This window comes from Chinchilla lanigera, unplaced genomic scaffold (assembly GCF_000276665.1).
Source record: "Chinchilla lanigera isolate Chin_1 unplaced genomic scaffold, ChiLan1.0 scaffold00103, whole genome shotgun sequence".
NCBI classification, from domain to species: domain Eukaryota; kingdom Metazoa; phylum Chordata; class Mammalia; order Rodentia; family Chinchillidae; genus Chinchilla; species Chinchilla lanigera.
The window spans coordinates 3428162-3440484 of record NW_004955504.1 but is presented as its reverse complement, the minus strand read 5'-3'; the positions used below and the strand labels follow the sequence as shown (position 1 = coordinate 3440484).

General features: G+C 43.0%; 1 protein-coding gene across 1 annotated transcript in view; it reads right to left on the bottom strand.

Annotated features, from left to right (window-relative positions):
* The window catches only part of Ice1 (interactor of little elongation complex ELL subunit 1), a gene marked incomplete in the record, with an annotated part of 55815 nt that overhangs the window by 24761 nt on the left and 18731 nt on the right, over nucleotides 1-12323 (bottom strand). Inside the window, 6 exon segments of the mRNA XM_013505895.1 lie at nucleotides 1456-1542; nucleotides 7734-7790; nucleotides 7873-7912; nucleotides 8090-8172; nucleotides 9969-10006; nucleotides 10991-11067. Of these exon segments, the coding sequence (XP_013361349.1) occupies nucleotides 1456-1542; nucleotides 7734-7790; nucleotides 7873-7912; nucleotides 8090-8172; nucleotides 9969-10006; nucleotides 10991-11067 (382 nt within the window).

The following is a 12323-nucleotide window of genomic DNA, read 5'->3' as shown; positions in this document are numbered from 1 at the left end:
AAACTGTCACCCACCAAACTTAGCAGGCCCAAGTGTATCTTGCCTGCTATAGTTACTGCTTTGATATTTGCCCAGTGATGATTTTTGTGTCTCTCGTTGGGAACAACTGAAGCTGGAAAATAATTACACATGTAGGATAAAGCCAGCCCGAGAACATGGGAGCTCCTCAAAGCACGTAAACAAGCCTAGTAGCTTGTTAACTGACTGCTGGGCAGCAAGGCTGAAAGTAATCAACCTCTCGAGGGTATAAATAAATGCTCTACTGGTCTTCGGCAGTTCCCCTTCTCTGTTCAGGAGAGAGAAGACCTCTAACTGATCCCTGCTTTTTCTCTCTTATCTGTCTTTTCCTCATTTTCGCTGTGGTTCCTTCCTAGGGTACAGCAAGAACCAGCGGATCCATACAACTGACGACCACGTAGGGACCCTGATGGTTCCTATCAACGTTATTATCTCCTTAGAGAACTGAGGGATAAACCTGTTTAAAAGAACCTCGTGAAATATACCTCTTCCCAAGTGAATGCAGCCTCAACAAGAATTAGCAACTTGCCATTAAGGGAACCCTGTTTTCTGAAGCCGAGGAGAAAATCTGGTAATTAGGTACACCTCATGACCGACAGACTTAGATCCTCAGCGACCGCTGAAGTCAGCGGCGGCGAGCTTGCCTGCCTGCTTGCTTATTTACTTGCTTGCTTACTTACTTACTTACTTACTGTGGTACTGTGGATGAAATCTGGGGCCTTTGCAGTGAGCTACGCCCTCCTTTCTTTTCTGATTTCTTCATTTTTAATTTTCAAGACAGGGTCATGCTAAGTAACTAAGTTGCTCAGGCTGGGTTCAAACTTGCAATCGACCTGCCTCAGTCCCCTGCAGTGCAGGAATTACAGGCATGTGCCATCCCATTAGCCCATAGCAGACATCTCAAGAAATTAGTAAAATAACAAAAAGTTGACTAAGAACCACTTTAGTCTTGTGGAAGTCGGCTATCTTTTCCTCCTTTAGAAGAAGTGGCTAACATGTATTTCCAAATTTAACAACCCGAATGCTCTACAAATGCCAACATAGCTGACAATCTCCGTAACATCTAACTGCAAGTGAAGCTGTCTGGCCAAAGGAACTGGTAAATTACATAAGACAAGAGTTAAATTCCTCATAGGTAATCAAACTCATGAAATGATTTTTTAAAAAATACATCCTTCAGTCTTCCACATGTACCTGCTATTTCTCTCTCAGTGTTCTGTCCTTCCAGTTTCTTTGAATGTACCGATAAAAGCCATACGGAAATAGTAAAAGCTAAATTGTTTCCTGAAATGTGAAGTCGCAAGGAAGGGAGAGCGCTTTTGTATGATCAGAAGTACACACAGTGCATTCCTTTCCACTCAGGAGACGTTAAAAGGCAAAGGCTGCGACACCTGTGGTAAACAGCTCTACTTTCACGCATGGAACGCATCTTCCTACCTGTAACCCATCTGCTGCCTTCACTAGGCAGTCTGCGCGCTGAGTTCACGCAGAGCCAGAGCTCCTTCAGCAGCAGCTTCACTTTCCCTGTGAGAGAGAAGGCAGCATCAGGTCATGTCACTTGGCGCAATGCCCACACAAACCCTGTGGAATCGGGATTTATTAAGGACTTAGAAAACTAGGTACAGAAGCATCTTCCTCCACTCAACCAAGTGCACAACTCAGTTACTGATGGGAAGGTCTGCAATGTGTTAGCTAAAATTAAGGACTCAACAGAGCTTTTGAAATCTTCAGTGCAGGGGGCACGGAGAACCCTCAAAGAGCCAACCTATTCGCTGGTAAAGGCTTTTGTTACCTTTGTCTATGCAAGGGACAAACGGCTCTTCAGCCCGCACACTCTCCCCAGAGTGCTCTGAGGTGAGCAGAGAAGACACAGCTACAAGGTACAATACACCAGCGGGGCCACACGTGTTTTATAGGAACAGCAGAGAAGTATCCCTCAGTTAGATGAGACTGTCAGAAAAGTTACCAGCTGACCAAGCAGTAACTGACCTGGGGGACACCCATCAACTAGAGGGGAGACGACAGGATGGAGACAAGAGGTGCAGGTATGAACACAGACAGGGACCAAACACACAGCAGCAGACAGAGAGCACGTGCTTTCCTAAAGTGAAACCGCTCATTTTTATAAATTTTCAAAGGGGTCTAGATTCCATCAAGTAGAAAGGCCAATGGAAGCTGTAATCAAGAAAGTCCTAGTGAAATTCAAGGGAATATTATAATACTAGGGTTTTAAAGCAGTTTTAAGTATATAAATTCCAAAAATACCTTCCAAAGCAAAAACATGAAAGTATAAATATGTATAGCTTGTAATGAAATATACATAAAAAATAACCCACACTAATTAAAATTCAACTAAAAGTGGCTTTAAGTATGGGGTAATTTCAATCCACCTCAAGTTCCTATTGCTTCCTTAAATTTCTAAATTAACCTTAAACACTTATTAAAATTGGCATTTTATCCAGTTCAAGAGAAGATGAAAAGGCCAGTATTTTAAGCCAAAATTATTTCCAGATAAATCAATCACAGATTTTAAAATAGTGTCCGCCTATTTAAGATGGCAAACTGTGTCACTTCAAACATGAAGTCCATAGGAAGGGGCCAGCACAGACGTGGAGGGCAGGTATGGACAGTTCTGAACAGCTGGCACTGGCAACCTCGCCTAAGCCAGATCAACCTGTTTATCACCGCGTCTGACGAACACCCACTTTGGTTTCCAAAATTCTGTGATCCAGTAGCTTATCTACAGTGTGATTTAACCTACCCAAAAGCCTGCTTCCAAACACTGTAATCCTGACCAGGATCCCTGCTTAAATGACCTGACCAGGATCCCTGCTTATTACGTATACCCAAAGCAGCAAACAAGGAACCTTAAAAAAAAAGAAAAGAAGTTACTTTTCCATTTTTAATGGAGCCTAATAACAGAGCTACGCCTAATCTAACTGACCACTCATTACTTCTGATCTGAACCCGCCAAAAAAGCAACCCATCCCCAACAAAGCAGAAAAAAATCGAGCGCGGTTGCATAATTTAGTTGTCACGATAAAATTTAAGTGAACTGCACACCTCTCTTTAATCTTTTAAAATGTTTCCACTATCAAAATGTGAGGCACTTAAGAGTATTTCTGGAGTTTTCCACTCCATTGCTTTGTCAGTTTCTGTATGAATAACACACTTCTTTCTAAATGTTAATATCGATTATCATGCTGTTAGGGCATGATCTTTGCTTAGTTCTTCCCTCTTAAAAAATTTTATTATCCTGAACACATTTTTCTCCTGATAAACTTTCACTCCCTATTTGTTCTTTCCCACAGAAAACCTTACTACAACTTGTAGCAAGACTTATCTCATGACACATTACTTAAATAAATACACTTAGGGAAGAGCCACATCTGGACGCTTTGAGTTTTCCCACGCAGGAACACAGCCGTCACGTGCGCCCCCTTCAGGAGCGCTGCACAGCACTCTGCACTCTGCTCTGGAGCTCTTCCTAACTGCTGACAGTTCCAGTCCATGAGAGGGCGCTGCACTTGCGCTCCTCTCCGCACAGGGTCACAGTGGTGCATTGTGGGTATTCACCTCATCCCCATCTCTTTCCAGCTCCAGTCACTGTTTCCGGGGAGTCTTCTATGCTCTGCACACGCGCACCGTGAGCAGCTCTGACTGCCTGTTTTTCTGTTCATTTGGCCACACTGGTTAGGGTCTCCACTGCATGAAGAATTAAAGTAATAAAAAGAATCCTTGCCTTGTTTCTGATAGGAAGACTATATTTTTAATGCTTTTTCTTAAGTTCAAACTCTTCCTTTCCTATTATCTCACCAAATTACTATTTTTAAAATTAGAAATAGATGCTGAACTGAGATGAACATGGTATTTTTTGAACCAGCGGTAATATCCTTAAGTCATAATTTGTATTCTAAATAATAAAGATTGGATCCCTTAAAATTTTATTTAGTATTTTTGCAGTTCTGTTATCAGGTAGCAAAGAGTTACCTGAGTCTTCAGAGTATGTGTTCATGTTGCTCATATTTTACTGCAGGGTGATGCTAGTTTAAGAGACACGGATGAAACACTCCAGTTTTTAAGTTCTAAAACAATGAATTAATAATAAAGACACTAGTTTTTCGCTGAAGCCTTATTTGTTTGTACTGTTTTGTTTTTTGAGATAGGGTCTGGCTATGTAACTTAGGCTGGCTTCAGCTCATTACGTAGCGCAGGCTGGCCTGAAACTCGCAGAGATCATCCTGCTTCAGTCTCCCAAATGGTGGCATCACAGTCGTGCATTCCCACACCTGGCTTCCATTGAAGTCCTTTAAGAGCACAACCATAAACACCCTGATCAATTATGGTGTCAGGATCATTTCTAAAAACTTCTCTAGGATTATTTTCTGGTCAAGTTTCCAACAATTATTCACAGTCAATCTCAGCATGTTTTCCTAGAAAATGACCCATTTTACCTACCCTCACATTTCAATATGAAACTGGGAATGCAGGACTCCAGTGTAGCTTTACGGCATGCACTGTCCTGGAGCTACCGGGTTCTCCCCGCTCTCAGTCACACTTGCCAGAGCTGCTGGTCTCACAGCGTTGCAAAGATCCAGCATCAGTTTCAGTGTCCCACGTCAAACGCTCTGCTTCCCCATTTCACTTATTCTGAGTGGAGTGGGACTTTTTGTTAGTATCTCATATGAAGTTACAGACATTTTGTTGTGTATTATCCAACTTTCACAAATTTTTGAAGTTATTTTAAAGGTACAAGGTTCATGGAGTTATAAGTAAATCATCAACCTGGCAACTGAGTTTCTAATTCCATTTCTTGTCTACTTTCACCTGTTATTTCTGAAAAATATATTGAAGTCTCTCATGATAAAGACAGACCTAGCTACCCCGCTATAATCAGCAAGGTTTGTGCTGTGTTGTTTGCTTGACACAGTCTCACCTTCTTAGGTCCATCACAGCAGATCTTCTAGGTGAACTGCACTTTTAAGCAGCCTCAAGGTTCTCTTTTAACCCATGTAAACTTGTTTCTAGGCTTGAAGTTATTTTGTTGCCTTATATTACTGCTTTCACCTTAGCATTGCTTAGAATACTTTATTACTCTGTGTTCAAATTTCCACCTCACTGGTTTGAAGAATATTTCCTACCAACATGTCAGAGGTGACAGTTATATACAATAGTCATGCTTACCACTTGAGAGGCCCTTTCAATGTGAATAATATATATTTTATCTGTTTCTGCCCAAGGAAAATCCTTCCAATTATTCTTGATCCTCCCCTCTGAGAAGTTCTAAAAGATGCATACAGAGGTCTGGCTTCACCTTTCAAATTCTTATAATTTCCCTAACACCCTTTTTCTCTTTTACAACTTCTCAGGATTTAAATCTCTTGGTTCACTAAATCAATCTTGTATTTGTCCATTCAACATGTAGCTCATCCACTGAGTTTATGTAACTGTAGTTTTAATTCTGAACACTCCCAACTGGTTCAGTCCATGGCAGCAGCCTCTGGGTATTCAGACTTTCTCTAGAAATTCTAACTCCGCTTTTAACATTTTCACCTCATCCATGACTTAACACTGCTTTCTCCAGTCTTCGTGTGTGTGGTTCCTTTCTTGGCACTGCCTCTTTGGGTTTTTTAGCTGAGAGTTTAAAGAAAACATCTTTAGTAGCCAAAATCCTCTTTCAGCCTGTATTTTTTGTCTTATTCCTCTGACAACAAATGTAGGTTTGGTTTCATAAACCCATAGAACTTTTTCTGCTTGGATGGGGGTGGTGCTCAATGAGGGCAACTGTGAGAATTCAGGAAGAGGACATAAATCTTTAGTGTCTAGGGACAGGAGTGGCGATCCCTCAAAGCAGCCCCAATGAGCAACTGATACCCACAGGTCATGAGGATGCCCTCTCGTGTCACGGCTAACACTTTAGAAAACTACACTTGGGTCACAGACTGTGGGCAAAAGCCTGAAACAGTTCCTGAGGCCTCCACGCTGGCCCCCTGCACCCTCTGTCCTTCAGCTGGCGGAACCGAAGCCCTGCCCCTTCTCCCACTCCCTTCCCTGCGGACTCGGAAAACTCCAGGCTTCTGCGGTGAAACCTGCTATTCTGAGAGGTGCTATTTTTTCTGTAACTGTTACCTTCTGCTTTTCATCTTCCTCATTAATTTTCTCTATTGATGGTGCAACCTTTATACAGGGGAACCATTCTTTTTATAATTTGGGTCATTTTTATTGGAATTTGAAAGGAAGGAAAGGCAAAATGGCACCCAGGCAGCCTTTTTCAAAACTGAAGTTGACTCAATACTCTTTAGTGCCAAACTTGCAAATTTCTTCCAGAAGTCAAATATTAATAGTACATATCAATACCTGGTTAAACCCATCAAGGAATTAAACCCATCAAGGTCCGCAGCTGACTTTATTTACTTAGAAAAAGTGAAACATACAATAGGAAATAGTCCTGTCGTCATCCTTAGGATGAGTAAAAACAACTGTACAATGACTGTGCTTGAGATAGTCACAAGTTCTATAGAATATAAGGGTGGAGAACAACTGCAAGAAGGGGTAGGGAGAAAGAGTGTGTTCTGAACCTCAGGCCTAAAACAAATCTGCTACTGCAGAAATCAGATGATTCCCTCCAGCAGCTGAGTACAGGTGGGGAAAGTGAGACGCTGCCGTGTCCACCGCTCTCAGCAGCGCCTGCCACTCAGCTCCCTTTCCACATGGAACAGTACTGGAGGGATCACCCAGCCGAAAGCCCGGGGTTACAGATTACTGATAGTGATTAGCGACAAGCCAGTGCCCAGGCCGCGGGAAGCTGTGAACTGTTAAAGACAGGCAAGTGAAACATGAACTTGTTCTCTGCATTAAAAATCATTAAGAGGAAAAGAAGGGTAAAGCTGCTTTCTTAGGAGATATTATATAACAAAAATCCAGGGTTTTAATAATTTTAACTGAAGAGAGAAAGCAACACTTAGGTGTTGATGATGTTAATAAACAGTGTTGATGATGTTAATAAACATCATTGTTTATTAAGTATTTAATTTGTCCACAAAAAACTTGCGGGACAGAATAGAAATTCAAATTCATAATCTTATTTTTAAAATAGAGGGGGGAAAAAAGCACCTCGGAATGGCCTCAGGTAAAATAGAAGCATTCAAGTGAAAACTCCCAATTTTCACAGCTTGAAGGGTCATCATGGCTTCGCATTATTAATAAGATGAGGCACTTGGTAAGAAAAAGTATAGATACATTTGCACTTCTTTTTTTTCTACAGTTATACTATTTTACTTTCCTTTTTAACTTTGGCTCTTCCCTAAACTACTCTGTCTAGAAGATAACACAGAGTTCTGATTTTACAGTTTTCAGCCTAATTTTATATTTGTCTCATGAGAAACTAAATTTGTAATCGAACAAATTTGTAATCTGACAAATTTCTAATCTAGCAAGAAAATCTACACTTATTGAAAACTATGCCAATTTTATCTCCAACTAGGTATTTTTTCGTACACAGTATCTTCTGGGTCTTTCATTTGCTGTATTATTTTATAGGAGTATAGTGACTGCATACATGAAGTATATGGTTCTAATGACCACCCAAATAAAGCATGACTTCTCACATGGACATCTTCTAAGCTCTGGTTATAGTCATGAGTAGGAGCATCATGCAGCCTCCCAGAGCACTAAAAGTAACACACAAGACTAAAACAGGAGTTGTGCATACTTACTTTTGTCTATGCTTCCATACGAATCACTTGAAATTTGTGTTCCAATATGTCTCAATTCTAAAAATGTATGGGGAAAAAAGTTTAAAAAACACTGGATTTCAAAACAGAATTTTAAAGTAAGCATTAGCTGAATACTCACCCTTTTCACTTTTCTGCTTGGAAAACTCGTCAAGCCTTTCCTGTGGAAACAAAGCACCAGCGGTGTTTGCGCTGTGTAAGAAGGTCAGACACTGGGCCGGCAACATAGCCGCTGTGATGCACGACCAGGCCCTGCGCCCGACTCCCACCGCGGCGGCAGCGTGAACCCCCACCCTGAAGCCAGGATGCCCAGCGTGTGCACACCGTGCACCCAGTACCTGTGTCCTCTTAAATTCCTTTTCAAGTATTTTCTTTTCATTTCTCAGTTGCTTGAAGTCCTGAGTTTGCTTGACAGCAGCCTCTGCATTTCAAAGTCCAGTAAAGCAACAGAGAGAGAAAAAGAACTTACTAACTTTACTACGACGGTTAAGGAACGACTCAAAATGTAACCTATTACAAGCTTTTCTCATTTCCTAAAACTCTGAAACAGACGTCACCAACAGCTGGCTGCTGGAGGACTGCGGCCTCGGCTGGCCGCTGGAGAAACGCACAGCTGCTGCCGGCCTCTGGGCTCCTCCGCAGACACGCACAGCAACCCCAGGCCCGCCTCCCAGCCGGGCAGAGCCCAGGGCACCGCAGCAGGGGCACGCCCGGCACGCAGGCTCTTCTCACTCCAGTAAGCACAGTAACCCGCGCTCCTCAGGGCTGCGACTGCATCTCAGAATCTGTTACTATCCTCTTCTTTCTCTCCTAAGGGAGAGACAACTTATTGATGGTTGCTATACACTCTGTAATCTTCCTTAGAATTCCCTTCGACAAGTTAACTGACCCTAATTCCAAATAGCTGTATTACAGAGCCACTCTTTAGGCACTGCTATAGCTCATCCTCCCAGTGTTCAGTTCTGCAGCACCAACTCATCTACGTGCTATTAAGAATCTGGCCAGTGCTGACTTTACAGACATGCTCACACATAACTGCTAAGAAAAGGAAACTCTCGAAACACCGTAGTAGCAATCCCCTCCTGACTAATTTACTAAGTTCAAGTATTTCTTTCCTCAATAATCTTTACTATGCTGAGTCATTTACAAGGGAAATATGTATTTTTACATGAAAAATATAGGCTGCATTTTGTTTCACAGGAAGTTTGTTCTCAAAACAATCTCACAGGCATTTAGTTCACCAGCTCTCTGGAGCATGTCCGTAGACACTCATCTCCACACACTAGCAAGAGAAGGCAAGGCCTGCAAAGAACACAGCACTGCTGCTCAACTGCCCACTGTCAACATCCCTGCGAAACTCAAACCAGAGGAAAATGTCCCTCAAGATATTTACAAATTTAAATCGAAAAAGGCTGGCTTGATTTAGACAAATCAGTGACAGGGAACACTTTCAGCAAGTACTACTGTACACGGGCTAAGGCAACTGTATTTAAACTGCTACGCTGTACCCCCCATAGAAGCACGCTATCTCTGAAGCAGACTCCATCAGCATGGTGCTGGGGTGGGACAGCCGTGGAGGCCGGCAGGCAGAGCCCGTGTGTTTCTACTTTGTACAGAGTGCACACCCCACCACATGGGAGGAAAAGCGAACAAAAAGATCTCGACCCCCATTCCTGAGCCCTGAAAGGGCTGCGGTTGGAACGGGAGGGCCCAGCAGGTTGCGGTGCAGCCCTTCTGCACTCTGCCCACTCACAGACTAAAGGCCCTACCTCGCCAGTGGAATGCGGGGAAGACCAGGACAGATCGGACAGTCCCCAGTATAGGAAGTCCATCGAAACCCTTCAGTGGGGGCTTCCTATCTGTCTAAATGCTTCCGTTGCTCGTTAGGAAAAGCAGCAACTCTTTCTAGTAATCACTCGTTTCACTAGGGGAAAGTGGGAAAGCGCCACAAGATTCAGTTCTCACAGTGAAGCATTTCATTAGCTGCTGCTATTACTCTGAGCGCAGGCCTGTTTCAGGGACTGCCACATTCCACCTCTGCGTCTGCGTCGCGCTGCTGACAGGAATGACACAGGCGCAGCCCTTCCCCACAGACCCGGGCTGACGCCCTCCAGGAAAGGACCGCCCAACTCCACAGCCACTTCACAATGTGTCCCGCTCTACAACCCCAGAGTGACCAGCGGCTTCCAGGAGCCAGGTAACAGTGGTGTAACCCACCTTCCAGCTTCTTCACCTTCGCTTCCAGTTTCTTCTTTCTAATAACAGAAGTATGTAAGTTAAACAGCAGAACAGTGCAACATAAAGAAATAATTCAGGAGGCCAATTTTAATTCCTGAGAGCTGTGTAACAGAAACTTTCAGTCAAAACTAGCATCACATGTCAAGAACTAAAACTACCAGCCATTGTTCTGACGGTCGACCAAATCTAAGAACTCCACCATTGAATGTGTAGTATTTCTGAAATGGATTTATAGAAACCTGTCCTTTCCATATGAGAAACAAGCTATGGGCCAATGCACGAGCACATCTGGGCCCAGCTGCAAAAGGCAGTGACACCTCCCAGCCTATTACAAGCCCAGCCGCGTCCACATGGACTCCGAGGGTCAGCCCAGAAGCTCTTCAGCAGTGTCACTTTTCAGCAGTGTGTCGGGGGTGAGTGTGCACAGCACCACCTTGCGGGAGGCAGCAGCTGAGAGGCCAGGGCTTTAACAGGGATTTCTGAGTCCACGAAGGCAGGTACCGCACTGAGAAACTGTCTCCTGCCTCACACCCACATGTAACTACTGTGTGTGCAGTGCTCGCATTCTGAGTGTATCTGCTTGCTAAATAACATGAATACGGTATCAGTCTCAAAATAATCAACAGATTGCCTTTAACACCCCTTTTACTTAACAGTAGGAACAACACCCATCCCATCTGGTATGTGTTAAAATGTTAGCACGAAGAAAGGAACTCACATCTATTTTTCTATCCAGACACACGTGCATGCACGCACACATCCGAACTTGAAGGGTGTCTTTGAAGTCCTTCACCTTATAATAACTTTGTAGTCCTTATAGTCGCTCAGAGTAGGTATACTTCCCATTTTATACAGGTGGAAATCAAGACTGACAGACTAACTCAAGATTGTAGTTTATTATAGCCAACAAATCCAGACAGAAGAGAAACACAATTAAATGACGGACTATCTAGTCTTGAAGACAAAAACTCCAATTCTACAGCAATTTCAAAATTACTTACTGTGCGTCACTTTTCAAGCATTCTTCCTTTACACGAGCATATTCCTGGTGAGTATCTTGATACAACTTTAGAGAACTCTAAACAAGAAACATAAACATTGCCTGTTATGGTTTGTGTCTGGGTGTCCCCCTAAAGCCTCATGCAGTCTTGAGGCGGGCTTCTAGAGTTTATGATTGGTCCATGGTCCAATGCTGGGATTATGGGTGGGAGAACTATACCTGCCCTGGGGTGGGCAGCTTGTACACAATATAAGGGAAGGGAAGAGGCTTGCTCTTCCAGCTGCCACTCCTCCCCTTTTGCTCTTGTTGCTTTTGCTGTCTCTCGCTACCATGAACTGTTGCCCTCTGTCATGTGCCACTCTGCCTTGGAGCCAGCCAAGTATGGACAGAAACCTCCACAGACCGTGAGCTAAATAAACCTTTCCTTCCTTAATTTTGGGTGTCAGGTATTTTGTCTCAGCAATGACAGTAAAGTAACCAAGACACTGCCCAAATGAAATTCACTGGCCACTGGCTGTAACTTATTTTGATCTTAATAGCTAAATTATTAAACTTTAATGGTATGAAATTAAGCAAATGAATATATAAATTGTGAGCTTTGCACAGTGGAAGTATCGTAGCCGATGAGGTTTATCTGAGGTGTGATTATTGCTAATTGAAAACTTTTCCCAACATAAATTGTGCAGGAAACCAGAAGAATATTCACTGAACACTGTAATGAGAATAACCAGTTTCTTAATGAATGTAGTTGATAGCACAATCAAACAAAAGCTACCTAATTTAATTTTCTTTTAAGATTACTATAAAGAATAAAATGAAATTTACATTAAAAAGCAAACTTAAGCATTTTAAACAAATTATTTTCTAGCAACTTGATTGTGAAAGTAAAATAGCCTCCTTGGTTTCATGTAAGGTCTTTCCCAAGGCTCCATGGTGGTGTAAAGAGCAACGCTCAGCAAAGCGAACACATCAGCCCACGGAAACAGCCCCTAGCCCAGCACTTAAATGCAAGAGCACGTGCAGAGTACTGGCAGACTCATTCTGCACCTCTCTGGATGTACGAAATCACAAGGATCAAACGTGATTACAGCCGGGTGTGGTGGCGCACGCCTGTAATGCCAGCACTCGGAAGGCTGAGGCAGGAGGATCGCTGTGAGTTTGAGACCAGCCTGGGCTACAAAGTGAGCGCAAGGCCAGCCTGAACTGCACAGCGAGACCCTGTCTCAAAAAGACAAACACACAAACAAACAAATGTGATTACAAAAAAAAATAAGAGATTTCAGAAAATGATGCACCCAAGCTGGCAGGGCTGTACCGGTAAAAGTGTCCCTGGA